Source organism: Ovis aries, chromosome 23, assembly GCF_016772045.2.
Source record: "Ovis aries strain OAR_USU_Benz2616 breed Rambouillet chromosome 23, ARS-UI_Ramb_v3.0, whole genome shotgun sequence".
Classification (NCBI taxonomy): Eukaryota; Metazoa; Chordata; class Mammalia; order Artiodactyla; family Bovidae; genus Ovis; species Ovis aries.
In genome coordinates, this window is record NC_056076.1 from 62,182,666 (window position 1) to 62,202,323 (window position 19,658).

At 48.1% G+C, this 19,658-nt stretch overlaps 1 protein-coding gene across 1 annotated transcript; it reads right to left on the reverse strand.

Moving 5' to 3' along the window:
* Nucleotides 1–9,588: 9,588 nt before the first annotated feature.
* Nucleotides 9,589–18,405, reverse strand: LOC121817706 (serpin B3-like). The gene is made up of 8 exons (XM_042239157.2): nucleotides 18,358–18,405; nucleotides 17,148–17,337; nucleotides 16,508–16,564; nucleotides 15,083–15,211; nucleotides 14,664–14,781; nucleotides 13,456–13,592; nucleotides 12,999–13,154; nucleotides 9,589–10,407 (listed from the first exon to the last, which is right to left on the reverse strand). Exons 2-8 carry the CDS (start codon nucleotides 17,310–17,312, stop codon nucleotides 10,003–10,005), a joined length of 1,167 nt encoding a protein of 388 aa, XP_042095091.1. The 5' UTR covers nucleotides 17,313–17,337; nucleotides 18,358–18,405; the 3' UTR covers nucleotides 9,589–10,002.
* Nucleotides 18,406–19,658: the final 1,253 nt, after the last annotated feature.

Sequence of the window (19,658 nt, forward strand, 5' to 3'; positions counted from 1 at the left end):
GGCCCAGCTGCTTCGCATGCCCTGAGGAGCTGGGCCCGGCCAGAAATAACCGCCCTTAAAAATCTTCTCTTGTTAATACATGTTGACTCGTATTTAAGACCACTTCTAACACAAAGAACTGAAAAGCTGACACTTTTTAAGTTCTGCAAAGGCTTGTTTCTTTAAAAATATTTTGTGTGCCCGGGAAAATAGCTCAGCGTCTCAGTAGAAGAGAGACTGCAAATTGTGTCAGCTGTAGGCGGAGACCAGGTATGTTTTGCCTCCCCTCAAGGCTGGACCCTGGCGCTGTCCTCCCCGTGACCCCACTGTCCTCGCGGTTAATCCCAGCTGTGCCCTGACTGCTGAGCTCAGAGGGCAGCTCATTTTCTAGCAGACTCACTTGCTCTCAGTGAGAAGAACAATGGGTACAAACAGGACCCATGTTAAGGGCAGTTTCCTAATGTCTTTGTACAACGATGTCTCAGGAAAGCAGGTCGCTTGAGCTCCAGAACTACAGCATTTCTCAATCATCCTGCTCTGCAGCACACCCTCTTCCGATTCATGACCAGGACAACAGAGCCAAAGTCTGTAAGAAAAGAAAAAAGAAAAAAATGAGTTCTTTGAATGGCATGGTTGAGTCTCATCACTGGAGTCTCATCTCTTCAGGCATCTGGTGTTCCTGTGATAGAATAATATTAAAACTCCTTCCCTGGTGGCTCAGAGGTTAAAGCGTCTGCCTGCAATGTGGGAGACCCGGGTTCGATCCCTGGGTTGGAAAGAGCTCCTGGAGAAGGAAACGGCACCCCACTCCAGTACTCTTGCCTGGAGAATCCCACGGACGGAGGAGCCTGGTAGGCTACAGTCCATGGGGTCACAAAGAGTCTGACATGACTGAGCGACTTCACTTCGCTGACCTTTTACTGAGGGGGTTTTGAATTCACCCATTTTCCTCTTTAGTGCCATATTTAGGTTGGCAAGTTTGTTTTCCCCATTTCACAGATAACAGAAATGAGCCACAGAGTGACCGAACGGAAACCTGGGTGCTGAATTGCCCAGGTGAGCTCTGCAGGCAGGGAGCTGGTTCCAGGAGGCTGCGTGTGTATCCATTCCCCACAGGGAGGTGTAGACAGACTCTGGACCTTTACTGACAAATCTCCTTGTGTTTAGATGAAAAGAAGCTGCGTCTTCTGCCCTCTCAGTAGAGATCGTATTCTCCCACAAAATCCGAAGGGGTGGGAATGGGTCCCTAATTTATCCTCCAAGGACCCCACAGTTATTAGGGAGGAAGGAAGGGTTTCAGACACTTTTAGGGTTGTGCAAAATTTAGCAATTTCAGTGTGGAAGTATGTTTTAATTTCTGAGGCATATACTTAGGAATGAAATCTGTGGGTCAACGGTAAGTTTACGCTTAATCGACTGATAGGTCAATTTCTACTCTACGATTGACTTAGAAGAACTACCAGCCTGCCTTCCCCAGCAGCTGCACCGTCCCACTCCCAGCAGGCTAGGGGAAAGTGCGCGTCTGCGGGCTGGCGTTCCCTCCTCACCCCGGCGCGCGGCACTGTGCTTGGTCCACAGGTGCAGTCCCAGCACATCACCCACTCACAGGAAGGCTCGCCCACCACAGGGATGGGGACACGCGCTGGAGGAAGCGAGACCCGTGTGTCTAACCCGGAAAGACGATTCCTGAGCTCAGCCCCGCTGCTCTTAGGGCTCCTCCTGACCCCCGAATGACACTGGAGGTCAGAGACCCCTGAGCTGAGACTGGGTGGGCTGAGCGAGGATGGAGTCTGCTGGAGTCTGATGGGGGAGCTGAGACTGAAGAAGAAGGAAACAGCAGGAGGAAAGACCCAAACATGAGGGATAAGAGCTCCCGGTCACGGCTGCGTCTCGGACGCTGCCAGAGAGCAGGGGGGCCCCCGGGCCGGAGCAGGGTGGACGTCTCTGGGCTCAAAGAGAAAGGGCTCTGAGGCCAGAGAAGAAGCAAGGAGCCCCGGCTGGGCCTGGAGGAGGCCCAGGGGACAGAGCAGGAGTCGAGGACTCGAGGGAACCCCTGAGTGAGCTGACTCCGCCTGTGACTGAGTCACTGAGGCTTGCGGTGCAGAGGCTGGCTCTGAGGACGGGGCGCTGGCTGCGGAAGGTCTGGATCTCGTCCTGGAGGAGGAAACGGCAGCCCGCTCCAGCGCGCTCGCCTGGGAAACGCCGCGGCCGGAGGAGTCTCTCGGGCAACAGTCAGTCCGTAGGGTGGCGAAGAGTGGGGCGCGACTGAGCACGTCTGGAAAGCACGGGATTTTGCTTAAATTTAGGGGGAACTTCGGTTCGTTCAAACAAGAAACCGTATCACATCCTTCTCCCCCTCCTTTTCAAAAGTGCTCCTGGCACGTATTAGACAAGGTGAAGACACCACGATGTCACACAGGGTCGCAGGACACTCAGCGCTTCTCAGATAGTTTTGCAAGTCAGTACTTGCCAACCCGTCCTTTGGCATTTTCTAAATATACCAACATCACTGGCGTCATGAATCCCGGAATCCAATAAACCTGAAGAGGAAGCGACGTGTCCAGGGGCCATCCCACTCTTTCTAATACCTGTATAGCTTGCTTCAGAAAGAGCTCCTCTGTTTCCCTACCGTTTTCTTCCTTGAAGGGCGTGAAGGTTCATCAGCTTTACTGAGGTGCACATCCTAGGGCGCATTTTATCTCTTCTTTCCTGTTACGCATGTGGTTATACCCATCTGCAGGTAAACTGGTTACTTGAGAAAATCCTTCAAGCTTTCAATAATAGGATATCTGCCAATTACTGTTTTAATATTCCCATAGAGATACAGATCTGTACAACGTAAATAGCATCTGAACAGGATGAATCAGATTTGCCTTAATGTCCCTTAGTTGGGGAGCCGTCTTGTCTGAAGGTATGTCACGGCAGACAGACAGTTCATTCGCCACCACCCATCTCCCCATTCCCAGGCCTCCAGCTACATTCGGACAGTCATCCTACTGTATGCTTAGCACCATCCAACCCTCTCTCACATCTCCTGTCTCTAGAACCGTTTCTACAGCCCTTCCTTTCAGTGGTTTTCGATGGACGTTTAACGTTCCAATTGACTTCGTGTGTGTCTGCTAAGTCACTGCAGTCGTTTCCCACTCTTTGTGACCCGATGGGCTGGAGCCCACCCGGCGCCTCTGTCCCTGGGGATTCCCCAGGCAAGACTCTGGAGTGGGTTGCCATGTCCTCCTCCAGGGGATCTTCCCAGTCCAGGGCTTGAACCTGGGTCTCTTATGTCTCCTGTGTTGGCAAACTGGTTCTTTACCACCAGTGCCAACTGGGAAGCCCCTTGAATTGATTAATATCATATATTAAGGAAGGACGGAGTAAGTCCTTAGTCAAAATTTTATTCTATAACTTCTCATAGCAGAAAAGTTGCACTGCCTCCCAGATTTATTTTATGGGTCTCTTAATTTTTTGGTAGCATGCAGAAAGAGAGAGACTCTTCTTTGTGCATGAACTAGGAATCACTGACTCTTGGTCTCTCACATTTGAATGAAGGCTTCTTGATTCCATGTGAATGTAGGGGTGATCACATAATGTGTTTCAGTATCTATTTTTATAATTTCTTAATGATTCATTCTCCATTCACTGAGTTCTTAATTATGTTCTATGACTTAGTACTGAGCCTAGTGAAGGGTCTCTACCACAGTGCTAGAAGCAGGAACTTAATGATGAGGGAGGTTTGCCAAGGCTCCTTTACATCTGGTGACAATTGGCTTCCTAAGCCTCATCCTCTGAGACAAACTCTGAGGCCATGATAGCACCATCCATTCCCTACCCCACGACTTCTGCAACCAGCCTGTGTTCCCGGACATGATTCTGGCTTTAGCGCAGATCTCCCCAGGACTGCCAGGGACAGCTGTCAGCACCTTCAGGTTCTCAGGGATCCAAGCAAGATAACGTCCACTCCCATAGACTCCAGCAAATGTCTCTTATTGCACAAGAAATGCTTGACTCTAACTTGTTCCAGTGATTTCCTCCTTGCATTTGATGACCACTTGACCAAACATCCTAATTACCTGGACGTCAGGTGAAAGATCTGTTCCTGAAATTCAGGGCATTTCATTGAATGCTGATTTACAATGTTGCTTTGATGAGGCTCATGTCCTTCTTTGAATGTATTTTTACTTGCTGAAATGGTTGATTTTTTGCTCTAGTAAACTATTGTAACTTAACAGTTTAGGCACTGCAGTGTGAGATGGGACTTCTCCTGTGCTCTCGAGGCACTGTGTTAGGATCCTGGGACCTCTGTCCTGAGCTGCCCACACTGAGGTTTGAAACATCCGGTATTCATTCTCTCCCACTTCTGGAGGCTTGAGGGCTAGAATCGGTGTGTTCTCACCACCGCACTTGCTCGCGAGGCTCTCGGGGAGAATTCTCTTTACCTTTTCTACCTCCTGGTGGTTCCTCGAGTTCGGGGCCTGTGCCTCTGTCTGGTCATGACCGTCTCCTCTGTGTCTCTTCATATAAGGGTCCAGTCATTGGATGAGGACCCAGCTTGAGTCAGTAGATCTTATGTTACTAGCTATGTCTATGATCTATTTACAAATGAGGTCACACTGTGATTAGAAATAAATTGGGGGGTGGGGTGGGGGTGGGGCAGAGGAAGTTCTCTTCAGTCCAGTACAAGCAGCAGTCCTACCAGCCCAACTAAACACTCTTTAAGAGTCTGGAGAGAAGCCATGGCGGTATTTTTCCGTAACCTCGAGGCCTTTATCCGTATCCATGCGATCCTGAGCCAGCCTGAGCCGCGCGGACACCGGGGCGTCCTGAGCAAGCGTGTGCCGCGGACACCGGGGGGTCCATGCAGAGACTGGGGCCATCCTGAGCCAGCCTGCACCGCGCGGACACCGGGGGGCCCGCGGACACGAGGCCCTGGAGCAGCGGGCCTGCGGCGGCGCTCGCAGGGGGCGGGCTCAGCGGCCGCGCAGGGCCGGCCTGAGGGTGCGGGGCGCCCCGTCGTGGCTCCTGCGGTGCTTCTCCTCCCCAGAACCCGGAAGGGTGAGGGGGGGATGCACTCTGGCTTGTTCCTGGTTTCGGGGCGCTTCTCGCGGCAGCAGTTCAGAGCCCCAGGAGGTAAAGTCTCAGTTTCAAGGGTGCAGATGGGAGGGCAGCAGGCGAACCTGGCGGCCCCGGGAGGGGCTGTTCCTGAGGCCTCCCTAGAGGGTTAGTTCCAAAGCCGCGCTGTGTTTAGTGGTGGAGCCCTGCTGACCGAGCTCCCCTGTTTAGATGCTGTGTGTGTTTGGTGAGAGAGAGAGAGAGGAAGCGTGTAGGGAGGCAGGGAGAGGAAAAGAGGGGGAAAGAGGGAGCGAGGCGGAAGGGAGGGCGGTGCAGAGGGGGGCAGAGAGAAGGAGCCCCTGCGGCAGAGGGGGGTCCCGGAACCTCCACAGCTGAGTGCTGGAGGCTGGAAGGCTGCCCCCAGCACGCACACCCTGCAGCAAGCCTGGAGGCGCCTCTGGAGGCGTTATCACTGTACGAAGCTTCAGCATCTCGACGGGCTGTGTTCTGTCTCCAGTCTTAGCTACCTGAGAGTTTCCTGCGTTCAGAGGGGCAGGTTTCCCAGCCTGCCAACATGTCACAAAAGAACAGTGACCTTGTTGCCTCCCTCAGATCTTCCTGATGAGAAACGCCTGGGAGCAACAAAGGCAAAGCTCGTTTACTGATGGATCAAGACGTGCAGGCCCACTCATAGGCTTCTGCTTCCCTGTCTCATACAGATTCCTGTACACTGTGAAGAGTGCAGCATCCGAAGGGCAGTAGTTCAGCCCAGAATGACGTGTTCTGAAGATAAGATAAGGCAAGGTGATAGGAGGAGTGAGGGCAGCTTTTCACTAATAACATAACTTCTCCAATCTTCCACTGTCTTCAGATTGGGTGCTTTTGGGGACCCAACCAGAGGAGCATCTGGAACTCTACTGAAACCACATGTGATGTTTCTCCCTATGAGTTTACACTGGACACAGTTCAGTTCAGCTCAGTTCAGTTCAGTCGCTCAGTCGTGTCCGACCCTTTGCGACCCCATGAATTGCAGCATGCCAGACCTCCCTGTCCATCACCATCTCCCAGCGTTCACTCAGACTCACGTCCATCGAGCCCGTGATGCCATCCAGCCATCTCATCCTCTGTCGACGCCTTCTCCTCCTGCCCCCAATCCCTCCCAGCATCAGAGTCTTTTCCAGTGAGTCAACTCTTCGCATGAGGTGGCCAAAGTACTGGAGCTTCAGCTTTAGCATCATTCCTTCCAAAGAAATCCCAGGGCTGATCTCCTTTAGGATGGACTGGTTGGATCTCCTTGCAGTCCAAGGGACTCTCAAGAGTCTTCTCCAACGCCACAGTTCAGAAGCATCAATTCTTCGGTGCTCAGCCTTCTTCACAGTCCAAGTCTCACATCCATACATGACCACAGGAAAAACCATAGCCTTGACTAGACGGACCTTAGTCGGCAAAGTAATGTCTCTGCTTTTGAATATGCTATCTAGGTTGGTCATAACTTTTCTTCCAAGGAGTAAGTGTCTTTTAATTTCATGGCTGCAGTCACTTTCTGCAGTGATCTTGGAGCCCCCCAAAATAAAGTCTGACACTGTTTCTCCTGTTTCCCCGTCTATTTCCCATGAAGTGATGTGTTATTCCTGATACTCATTCAAACACAAGGAAATACCAAAACTCTGGAGTGTTTAATGGTTATATAGTTTTAAGATACTTTGGGTTAAACCCATGAATGAAACTTATAAAATTTCTTGCCAATAAAGTGTGTACTACTACTACTACTAAGTCGCTTCAGTCGTGTCCGACTCTGTGCGACCCCATAGACAGCAGCCCACCAGGCTCCGCCGTCCCTGGGATTCTCCAGGCAAGAACACTGGAGTGGGTTGCCATTTCCTTCTCCAATGCATGAAAGTGAAACGTGAAAGTGAAGTCGCTCAGTCGTGTCCGACTGTTAGCGACCCCATGGACTGCAGCCCACCAGGCTCCTCCGTCCATGGGATTTTCCAGGCAAGAGTACTGGAGTGGGGTGCCATTTCCTTCTCCAAATACATTGTGTAGTATTCAATTAATATACAAACTTTGTGTTATTAATCCGATCATAAATATCTTCTCTTATGAAGGTGATTCCTCATTTATTTCATCTCTGGAAATGTTTAGTGATTCAACCTGCCAATAGCAAAGCTCAAGACTACGTTAGCCACACAACCAATGAGTGTTTAGCAGTATACATCTTTATCTTACGTGAAATAGCACAGAGAAATTATGCTCTGATCCATCTCATTCAATAAAATACTAGCTTTCATATTTAATAATTGTCTATCACTTTTTTGTGTTTTTTACTATTATTTCCTATGATCGTATTGTTCTAAGTGTTTCAAAGGTCCCTTGTATTGAGATGCAACTACATTTGTTGTTGATTAGTCGCTCGGTCGTGTCTGACTCTTTGCGACCCCGTGGACTGTAGCCCACCAGGTTTCTCTGTCCATAGGATTCTCCAGGCAAGACCACTGGAGAGGGCAGCCATTCCCTTCTCCAGGGGACCTTTCCAACCCAGGGATCAAATCCATGTCTCCTGTGTTGTCCGGCGGGTTCTTCCCCACCGAGCCCCCGGGGAAGCCAGCTGCGTTTATTCTTGGTGTAAAGCTGTCCCGTGAGGGGGCTGCACACGTGCACTCATTCTGCCCAGCTTCTTGTTTGCACAGCATAGCGTGTAGGGTTCACTCCATGCTGCTGCAGCAGTGTTTCCTTTTCGTCTCTAAGGACTATTCTTGGGTTTGTATTTTCGTTCACCTGTTTCGTTCAGCGGTTAGACATTTGAGGTTCTGCCAGCTTTTTGGCCATTATGAATGAGGCTTCAGTGAACATTTGTGTCTTAGTCCGTTTGTCGTGGATGTGTTCATATCTCCTGGGTAAAATCAGGATGTGGAATTACTGGTCTGGTAATCATCTGGTCCGGAGAAGGCAATGGCACCCCACTCCAGCCCTCTTGCCTGGGAAATCCCATGGGCGGAGGAGCCTGGTGGGCCGCAGTCCATGGGGTCGCTAAGAGGCAGACATGACTGAGCGACTTCACTTTCACTTTTCACTTTCATGCATTGGAGAAGGAAATGGCAACCCACTCCAGTGTTTTTACCTGGAGAATCCCAGGGACGGGGGAGCCTGGCGGGCTGCCGTCTGGGGGGTTGCACAGAGTCGGGCACGACTGAAGCGACTTAGCAGCAGCAGCAGTCATCTGGTCATGCTTTTAACTTTAAGAAAATACTGATATGTGCCACTTTGTATACTTGAGAAAGACTTTCTCTAGAAGCGCATTGCTCAGCCAAGGAGATATATGGTTTTCTGGAGACATCACCCAGATGGCAGCAGAGGAGACCCCAGCTTCCCCTCTCCCTTAGAGATCAACAGTGTGACAGCTGTTCTTGAACAACACACCTCCCGGAAAAGAAAGGACAATACCGTGATGAGAGAGCAGCGCTGGTGCGAGCTGTGCTGGCGGTCATCTTGGAGAAAATAAGTGTGTCAGATTTGCATGTGGAGAATGAGCGTACCGCATGTTCCCCTCCAGCTTACTCAATGCTGTGGGCCAACAATATTTTAATAAAGATGGAAAAATAAAAGTGCAAGACTGTCTTCCTGAGTGGTTGCAGCTTCTGTATCCCTACCCAGTGGTGTGGGAGAGTTCCGGTTGATCCACGTGGTCCCCACACAGGGTCTGACCAGCCTTTTAAGTTTCGCTTTCTCCCAGCCAGTGGGCTCAGGCTGGCATCTTGTGGAGGTGGGTCATTTAGTCACTACGCCATGTCCAGCTCTTTTCTGAACCCAGGTCTCCTGCTCGGCAGTCAGATTCCCTCCCACTGCACCACCAGGGAAGCCTGTCCGGTGGTGTATATGCATCATATTCTTTATTAAACATCTATTATCTTTATGCTTAAAATCACATATGGATTTTATTACTTTCTGTTCAAAAATAACTTTCTTCTTGTACGAGTGATGTATAAAGAGCTGTACATATTTAATGTATGAATGTCATGAGTTTTGAGGTGAGTATATGTCTGTGAAACCATCATGCCAATCTATGTAATAAACATATCACCTCCAGATGATTCCTCTTGCCCTGAGAAAAGTTATGTTTTGGGAAATAAAATTTGTCAGTTCTTGGTGTTTATGGATTGGTGGACTTCAGGGTCACATGTCAGCCCTTCTACGCACTGTATGCTCTCCCAGTCTTACCCCATCTTTGCCTTCAGCTCCAATTACCATATTTCTCTCAGTAGCTCTAAAATATATATCATCTGTCTCATCTCTTTAGAGACTCAGTTCGTGTCCTGTCTCTGAGCTCTGGACGCTGATATTTAAGCTCTTAACATGGGTCACAAGTCTTTCAAGTTCTGATAACAGTCTACCTTTTTAGCCTCATCTTGCTGTACTATTTTGATTTTCTGTATGTGATGACATCTTCCTGTGTGATCTTCTCTGCGTGTGGTGGGTGATATCTTCCTGTGTGATCTTCTCTGCGTGTGGGGCATCACTTGCACTTTGTTGAAAAGAGAAGAAAAGAATGAGCAACAAACGCCGTGAAGAAACCGTAGCTTTATTGACGACGTGTCTCAGGAAGTTAAAACGTTTAGACACCCAAGGGCCCCATACGCCACCTGAACTCAAGTAAATGTGAAAGTCTAGGTTTGAAAAGTAAATACACCTTTTGAAATAGGAGGTATGATATTTCAGACTTAGGAGAAGATAGAGCATGGAAATAACTTTTAAAAATACAGTGAACATTTTGTCCAAGGAGTTTTCATGGGGAATAGAATAGGTTACATGTGTTTGTAGAAAGAGAGAGACAGATAAACATAATATTTAATCCAATACATTCTCAGTGGTGACTTTAAGTTTGGAAAGGAAAATAAAAAGGGAACCTGTTACACCAGTCTTCAAACTCCGGAAACAGCTCTGTGAACGTCCCTGAGTGTGGCCGCTGGCCAAGGACATCTAAGGGGAAGAGACTCGGCCACAGAAGAGGATGCTGTTGGTCTTGATGTGCTTGATGAGGAACAGGAAAGGGTGATCACAGCGGAAACTCTCGTGAAATGGTAGAGATGTGAAACCAACAGCCACACCAGTAGCAGCCGCAGCCTCCGTGCCCTCCTCAGTCACCTCCACGAAGCACTTGTGGACGACCGTCGACACCGCCAGATCGCGTCTCCCGGTCATGCCCGAGAAGTCGGCGGCCCCATCATGGAAGGCGTCCACCATCCCCAGGGCTTTCAGTGTGGGCACGAGGTCGTAGCTCTCTTCCACTTTAAACCGAGGCAGGTGTAAATGCACTTGTCTCTTCCCCATATTCTGTGGGCTCGTCCACGCTATTAGCTTCTCAGCAGTGAGCTGGTCTTCAACCTGGAACAGTGGAAAAGGAACAACTGTCAGGATTCTCAGCGGTCATGGGGCCCACCTAACCTCGGATTGAAATGTCTGGAAAACAATTATCTGCACAGTAAACATGAATACAGGAGATTCAGTTTATTAGGTTTTATCCTAGGAGGCAAAAATAAGAGTTCTCGATATATATTATATAATCAAATAAGTCTTCTTGAGAGATGGGAATACCAGACCGCCTGACCTGCCTCTTGAGAAACCTCTGTGCAGGTCAGGAAGCAACAGTTCGAACTAGACATGGAACAACAGACTGGTTCCAAATAGGAAAAGGAGTACGTCAAGGCTGTATATTGTCACCCTGCTTATTTAACTTCAATGCAGAGTACATCATGAGAAACACTGGTCTGGAAGAAACACAAGCTGGAATCAAGATTGCCAGGAGAAATATCCATAACCTCAGATATGCAGATGACACCACCCTTATGGCAGAAAGTGAAGAGGAGCTAAAAAGCCTCTTGATGAAAGTGAAAGAGGAGAGTGAAAAAGTTGGCTTAAAGCTCAACATTCAGAAAACGAAGATCATGGAATCCGGTCCCATCACTTCATGGGAAATAGATGGGGAAACAGTGGCAACAGTGGCAGACTTTATTTTTTTAGGCTCCAAAATCACTGTGGATGGTGATTGCAGCCATGAAATTAAAAGACGCTTACTCTTTGGAAGGAAAGTTATGACCAACTCAGACAGCATATTTGGAGAAGGCAATGGCACCCCACTCTAGTACTCTTGCCTGGAAAATCCCATGGATGGAGGAGTCTGGTAGGCTGCAGACCGTGGGGTTTCTAAGAGTAGGAAACGACTGAGCGACTTCCCTTTCATTTTCACTTCTCACTTCATGCACTGGAGAAGGAAATGGCAACCCACTCCAGTATTCTTACCTGGAGAATACCAGGGATGGGGGAGCCTGGCGGGCTACAGTCTGCGGGGTTGCAAGGAGTCGGACTTGGCTGAGCGGCCAAACACAGCACAGCAAAGCGCATACAGACACAGACGTGCGCATATGCGCACACACGCGCGGCAACAGGGCGGCTGAATCAAACCACCTGTAGGGGATGAACTGTCCGTTGCTCACGCTGTTTATCCATGGCATGCTTGCTTTCAGTAGACTGCTCTTGTTAATTTCTTTTGTCCAAAATTTTTCCATAGTGCATTTATAGCTTACATCCTAATTTTACTCCTTTTTCTTGCTTGATCTATTTGTAAAATTTTTCAATAAATATTTCTCTAATCAAGTTTATGTTGCTACATAATACTGTCATTAAATTGATACTCAGTATACATCTATATTTATTTAAGTAATATCTTTTAAGCATTCACTACATGTCAGTTTCAAAACGAAGGTAAGGTAATACAAATACATACCATTGTGTCTTATTTAAATTTTTTCATAATTTTGAGCCACTTATGTCCAACAGCTTTTCCGTTGTTTCAACTTGTTGCTATAAGGTAAAATCCTAGGACAGATACTCCCAGTGTCACTGATAACGGGGAATCTGGAGCAGGAGACAGCGTTCTGAGGACTCGCCACACTGACTGCGGTGTGACTTTCCCTGTGAGGTCCTGATTCCCAGTGTTCCCGTGCATGCATTCTGAGGGTGGCAATTTATGGCCTCTTCGGCACCATCATCGGCTGTTACAGCCTGTATAGATGGTCTTTTACGGGATGTCCTTCTATGACAGATGGTCTTATTGGTGTTTTTATATATTAGCTTTATGATAGCAATGCTAAGAAGAAAACTGTATAATTCCTCCTCCTCCCACCTTTGAACTCCTAGAAATGAGACTGTGAATGAGTTTTGAGTACTTAGAAACTAAATACTTGCAAATTAAAAACTGGGATTCAAGATAAATCCATTTGCTCACAGTCTAAAAAACCTCTGTGAATTAGTGGGCTATAAGGAAACTTTGCTATCCCGGGGGCTCAGCAAGTAAAGAATCTGCCTGCAAAGGAAACACAGGAGACTCGAGTTTGATCCTTGGGTTTGGAAGTTTCCCTGGAGGAGGAGTGGCAACGGGCCCCATTATTCTTGCCTGGAGAATCCCATGGACAAGGAGCCTGGTGGGCTACAGTCTATGGGGTCACAAAGAGTTGGACACGATGGAGCTTGGGCATGAGTGTGACGGGAACTCTGTTGCTTTAATTTTCTCGTTTTGTTTGTGAGTAAACTTGCAGGTGTTTCCATGTGTCAATTACATATGTCAATTTCCTCATCTTCAAATGAGTCTCCTGGACTACACAGGAGATTCTCACAGTTGTCAGACCCTCACGCTTGTACCCAGGTATATTGTTTTGTCAACTGACATTCGACAGGTTCATCAGAATATTATTCTGACCCGCGGTGTGCAGATTTTTGTGCACTTGTCATATTACCCTGTGATACTTAGCATATTGACTTCACATTTTCGTCATGTGCTTGAGCTCTGCCAATCACTGTCACCATACTATGAGCAGCCCGCACCGCACTGCGTCACCAGGAACGTAAGCAACAGCGTGCAGCCCTGTAAACGCCAGGCCTCCGCAACAGCGTGAAGCCCTGTAAACGCCAGGCCTCACCTCCTGCAGACCGTCCACTTCACTGGGCAGCAGCACCAGCATGCTCAGCTCTCCGCCTTTGTACGGGATTTCCAGGATCTTGGCTTGCACCTCCTCCAGTGACACGAAATTGAAGTGACTGGTTTGTTTCATCATCTGCACAGGTTTGCTTGTATCCTGCAATAAATTCATGTGCAAATAGTGCTAAATGGGCCTAAGTTATAAAGAAAGATAATCTTGTTCAGATACCAAACACATCCTCCTTCTAAGAGATGATCTGGAAATTTTGTGAATTAGAGACAAGAATTCCTTCAGGGGATCCCAACTAAATAAAGTAAAAAAAAAAAAAAAAAGACAAAAAAAAAAGCCTTGATGAATTCTATCTTCTACCTGCAGTTATATATTAATCCATACGTATTTACATTTCACAGTGCATATGTAGTTACGTTATGTTATATGGATAACTTATAGACAATACCTTGTTCAGCCAAAATTTTTCCTCCACAGTATTTTCTTTCTTAAATTCCTCTTGCCACTGCCCTTTGAAATAGACAGCATTCACCAGAACCAGAACAGAGCCATTAAGAGAGTTTTGGAACAGATTCTTGATTCTTCCTGCAAAGACAAATGATCAATTATGAAAGGAACACGCGGTCTGTCTGTAAGATGCTCTGAAAGTTACAAGTGATTAAAGATTCATACAAATCACCCCTCGAGGGACTCCATGCCCAGCGGTTCACCAGGTGAGGCTTTGCTCACGGCCCCAGCCTGATGGAGTTGCCCTCGTGGAGACGCCCCTGCTCCTGCCTGGGAAGGTGTTCAGTCTGTGTGTGGGGGGACATCAGTCATCTCGCAAGGAACCCTGATGCACTGATTTCAGTTGATTTTACTGGTCAGTTTTCTTCTTTCCTTTCCTCCCTTCCTGCTCCCTCGAGAGCTGTATCTCTTGTTTACTCAGCCCTTCCTTCTATTCTGGTCTCCTTCACTTTATTCTTCGATTGCTATTTTCACATTTGAACTTAGCAGTCAGAGGAAATGGGCCTGAAAGTTCTTTAGGACAAATGATATGAACACTACAATCTAGAACCCGTGCCCAGACACCATTCCCTGGGGTGTGTTTGTCTTCATTCTCAACTTTGAGTTGCTGTAGGTTAGATCTGTATTTCGGAAGGGAGGTAGGATACGGTTCATGGGATGGGGACGTTGTCCAGCCCCCTCCCTGGGTGGGGAGGACACCTATGACAATCCTGTGGGAGGGGGACGTGGGCCAGGCACCTTTTCCTGCAGGGGGTAATTTCTGCAAGAAGGATGGTTTAAAGGAGAGCAGTTTGTTTCCCAGTTAAGAAAGCAAAAGTGGACTCTTCATATTTTCTCTTAGGGATTATAATCCAGAAGTTAGGCTTTTAATTGAAAGAAAAATTTATGACTCAACCTTAAGTCTGAGCAGAGACTTGAGATCCACAAGAAACTGTCTTCCAGACTCAGCTGTGCCTGCAGGGGGCTGGTCCTGGGAGCACCCCCGCCCGGGTCTCTCCGCACTGACTTGGACCGTCCACCCCCTGCAGGACTCCCCACCCTCCGCGATCTCGTCTCACCCCCGCTCCTGGAAGCCCGGTCAGGGTCCACACTGTGTTCACACACAGCGGGGACTCAGTGGTGACTTTTAATGAGTGACTCATAACCTACCATTGGTTTGGCTCTCCACCCAGGAGTTAATCATCTTTCGACTTTCCTCTGCAGCATTTTTAAAATCAGCAGATTCCACACTGGCCAGGTAGTATTTCTGAACATTATCCATGTATTCCTGTGACATGAGCAGGAAGAAAGCAGGAATGAAAAGTGATTTATCAGTAACCATGTCGGGATTCCCAAATTAAATGCAATATGTTAAATCCTGATCAAGCAGAGCTCACAAGCCCATGCCCAGCCCCGCCTCACTGGTGTGCTATCAGCCTCTGGACACTCCAGCGGGTGGGGTTGTGGCTGGGGAGCCCGGCCCCTGGGGGTAATGCCCCCGTGCGGGTTCCCAGGCTCCTTTGCACCCCTCCCCCTCCATTAGGAGCTGGGGCCCGAGGACCCGGGACCGGATAGACCAGGAAACTCACCTGGAGAAACGGAAACTCCTTTTCTCCATAGAGCCTGTTGGCGACACTCAGCTCATAGGCATCAGTGGATTTCTTTAATTCCGTCAGAAGCTTTTGAAAGTGATGATGAACATTTCCTGGCTTTTCAACCTTCAAACACCAAAAAGTGAGCTCACTGGATTCTCTGTCAGTGTGAACTCTACACCCCCAGGGGTCTGTTGGGTCCCTGTCTAGAGGGAGGTATCCCCGGGGATGATGGTTGTTGCTACTTCCCCTAATTGGTGTGTTTACTGGATATAGCCTTCCTAATGTTTATAGTCAGTCTTCCAGGCAATTCTTCCTCCCTGCTCAAACACGGTCCACTCTTTTCTCTTCTGAACTGCCCACGCAGCACCGCTCCTCAGCTGCGTTATGTCTTAGCTGTCTGCAATGGTCAGGGTCAACGTCTCAGCTGAGCTTAGGCTTCTCGAGGGCCAGAGCACTGTGCGTCTCTAACAGTCATCAACCGTGTGAGGAAGTGAAATCTGCATATTGTCCTAGGCTATGACGTGAAGCCCTGTGTTACTCCTGGTGGGGCTGTCTTCTAAGACCTGTTGACTCTGACCTACGGCTCTTCATTCCGATGGCCACACTTCTCAGGGTAGGAGCCGTGTGTGACTGGGACACAGCTCGCCGCTGCGCACCAGCACCTCTGAGCCTGCACCTCTGAGCCTTTACTTGCATTCACATGATAACAGGAGAGTGCAGAGAGCTAAGTAGCTTCTCCAAGGAGACAGAGCCAGGTTTGCAACTCAGGCCTGTCTCAATCCAGAACCTTAAACTTGCTACCTAAGAGTTTTGGACTAGTCTATAAACAATAGCTCTCAGTTAATCACTTTCCATAATATATTTTGATGCCTACCTATTGGTCTTAATAATATGAAATAACATCATGATTTAACATTATCCAATGACAATATTAATATTATGAGCTAACTAATACTATCCAGTGTTTGAAATATGTTCTAAATCTGTAATTATTACTTCGCTCTAATAACAATAATGAAATGCATAACACACGTCAGAGTCTTCATTTTCCCGGCACTGCTGTTCCTCCTCACGAGGACTTGCACGTATTGCAGCAGACATTCTATTGTCCCCAGTTAATCGGGGTGAAGTCGCTGCGGCTCAGAGCAGCTGTGTTTTCCACATTTGTCATTCCTCAACAACAGAGCTCAATCTGAAGCCCCTTTGGTTTCAGAGCCCTCACCGTGAAGCAGACGCTACTCTCCTCTCAGGATAACAAGGAGGTGAAGCACGCATGTGACGTGGAATGAGCGACCCCCCGTCCACGGCTTCACTTAAGATCCCCTAACAGTGGGCTTCCCCACTTTGTCTGACATTCCCAGTTTAAACCATGACCCTCTTGGGCACTTGATCCTCCAAGTCCGGTGCGCTGTGACTCACGCGATCTTTTGCGGCTCCTCCTCTTGCGTTCTCTGCGATTTTACTGAAGTGAAGTACCTGGAGGAGACAGATAGTGGGGCAGAGAAGTGTCACCCTATACATCTGTGTGCATCACAGTCGATAAACAAGAAAGAAAAAAGTCAGGAAGAAGAAAGGAAAGAAAATGCAAACCAAGTACCAAACCAAGCAAAAAATCCCAAACCATAGGGAACAAAGAACAGAAGAAAGGAATATTCAGTGCAAACACTTGCTTCTTAAAAAACACAGTCTGTGTGTGGAAAACACAAAGCTGCTTGATTGCTGTCCACCTTAGAGAATCATGTCAAGTTTTTGTTTCATCTTTGAGGAAACGTGTAAAGATGTCGCCCATGGATCTTAGTCAGCGCCTCACTTCCAGTGAACTCTTCCATTAAAGCCTCACCTGTGCAATTGTAGGGGTTCATCCCAGCCCCCAGAGGAAGACCAGGCACAGGAGCAGGGGGGAGCCCTGCGAGAGAGTGCGTGCCCCCCTCTGTGCCCACCAAGTCGTGGGGCTGCTCGAGCTTCCCGTGGGACCGGGGACAGGCAGACCTGTGGTCATCTGCACACCAGCCAGCAGACAAGCCGTGCAGACCTGTGACGGAAAGGCAGCTGCACCTACCTTCTCCATTTCGGATGCGGTGTTTTCTCGGGCCCCTAAGTAAGTCATGGCTAAGGCTGACGAGATACTGAAAGGGGACAGGAAGATGTTTTCCTTCTTTGATTGTCTGATCTGGTGGAACAGATCGATTGCAAGGTGGATGATTGCTTCGCCGAGGGAACTCATGGTGGCCGGATGTGGTCTGGAAGTCCTGGAAGAGCATCAGATGCATTTTATCATCACTCTAGTGAAGGAAGGCTAGTCTGTAATGAGAATTTCTGAAAGAAATGCCTTATGTGTGGGTTGTGGATTTCTGGCAACTAAGATTTTTCCTTTGTATACATTTAGTAATTAGAAGACTTCTGAAAGTAGGAATACTGGAGTGGGCTTTTATGCCTTCCTCCAGGGGATCTTCCCCACCCAGGGACTGAACCCGCATCTCTTACAGCTCCTGCATTGGGAGGCTTGGTCTTTACCACCAGTGCCGCCCGGGAAGCCTTATTCATAGAAACTGTTCTTAAATATAATAGAAACTTCATGTTATACATTTCATAATTAGGAGATGTACCTGCATCCATCTCATAATTAGACGACTATTGAAATTAGTATTTAAAGAAAATTTCTATAAAGTAATAGAGCATCTTTACTGTCTCTTCCTAACTGACTGTACAAGAGTGGGTAAAAACTGCTTTATAACAGACGCTTTGTTGCTGTTGTTCAGTTGTAAGTAAGTAGTGTCCAATTCTTCGCACTCCATGGACACGCTCCTCTGTCCTCCACTACCTCCCAGAGTTTGTCCAAATTCGTATTCATTGTGTCCGTGATACTGTGTGACCATTCCATCCACCGCTACCCCCTTTTCTTTTTCCTTTCAATTTTTCCCAACCTCCAGTTCTTTCCCAGTGAGTTTATAACAGATTCTAAGGCAAAACTGATGTGGTAACATCCAGCCATCTCCCATCAGGTACCTCCGTGCCTTACTAGAAGGATCTGTGGATGCTGGACAGCCTACCCCTGATACGCGTGCTCCCGAAGGAGCGTGGGTTTTCTTTTAGAAATAAGTAAATTACCTGTGGACTAAATCAGGAGAAACAGTTCTTTTACTGTGGCAGAATACGTAAAATACCATCATACCAAATGAAATATTTAACACATGCACAATAGAACATCACGTTCATTATTACTTTCAGAAAGGATTCCTGAGTAACTCAGAGCTGCTGGAAGCACTTACCTATGTTCCTGGAGGAAGCAGAGGTGGGCAGGCAGCCTGCACGTCTGTGTGCCGGGCGCGCTCAGCCCTGAATATATACCTCTACCAGCCGCCTCCCGTGCCTCAAGGCAGCTGGGATTTCAAGATCAACTTCTGATTTCTTCACCAGTTATTGTCAACTTCGTGAGGAAGAAGTCTTTATGAGTCAAGACAAGATTACTGACCAACTCCTGTAGGGCCTTTCCTTCCGCAGAAGAAACTGCGGCCTGCCATCTGCGGCTCATATGAAACGCAGGTGCGTGCCTTTCCGAGACCAGAGAGCGCACTCATGTCCCAGCTGCTTCACATGCCCTGAGGAGCTGGGCCCGGCCAGAAATAACCACCCTTAAAAATCTTCTCTTGTTAATACATGTTGACTCGTATTTAAGACCACTTCTAACACAAACAACTGAAAAGCTGACACTTTTTAAGTTCTGCAAAGGCTTGTTTCTTTAAAAATATTCTGTGTGCCCGGGAAAATAGCTCAGCGTCTCAGTAGAAGAGAGACTGCAAATTGTGTCAGCTGTAGGCGGAGACCAGGTATGTTTTGCCTCCCCTCGAGGCTGGACCCTGGCGCTGTCCTCCCCGTGACCCCACTGTCCTCGCGGTTAATCCCAGCTGTGCCCTGACTGCTGAGCTCAGAGGGCAGCTCATTTTCTAGCAGACTCACTTGCTCTCAGTGAGAAGAACAATGGGTACAAACAGGACCCATGTTAAGGGCAGTTTCCTAATGTCTTTGTACAACGATGTCTCAGGAAAGCAGGTCGCTTGAGCTCCAGAACTACAGCATTTCTCAGCCACCCTGCTCTGCAGTACACCCTCTTCCGACTCACGGCCAGGACAACAGAGCCAAAGTCTGTAAGAGAAGAAGACAGAGAAAAATGTGTTCTTTGAATGGCATGGTTGAGTCTCATCACTGGAGTCTCATCTCTTCAGGCATCGGGTGTTCCTGTGATAGAATAATATTAAAACTCCTTCCCTGGTGGCTCAGAGGGTAAAGCGTCTGCCTGCAATGTGGGAGACCCGGGTTCAATCCCTGGGTTGGAAAGAGCTCCTGGAGAAGGAAACGGCAACCCACTCCAGTTCTCTTGCCTGGACGGAGGAGCCTGGTAGGCTACAGTCCATGGGGTCACAAAGAGTCTGACATGACTGACATGAGCTGACCTTTTACTGAGGGGGTTTTGAATTCACCCATTTTCCTCTTTAGTGCCATATTTAGGTTGGCAAGTTTGTTTTCCCCATTTCACAGATAACAGAAATGAGCCACAGAGTGACCGAACGGA

Coding starts and splice junctions, on each gene's coding strand:
- LOC121817706 (XM_042239157.2), bottom strand. CDS start 17,312: ATGAGTTCCCTCGGCGAAGCAATCATCCACCTTGCAATCGATCTGTTC. Junction 15,212..16,507: donor GAGGAGCCGCAAAAGATCGC/GTGAGTCACAGC, acceptor TGGTGTTTGAAG/GTTGAAAAGCCAGGAAATGT. Junction 14,782..15,082: donor AGGAGTTTCCGTTTCTCCAG/GTGAGTTTCCTG, acceptor CTCATGTCACAG/GAATACATGGATAATGTTCA.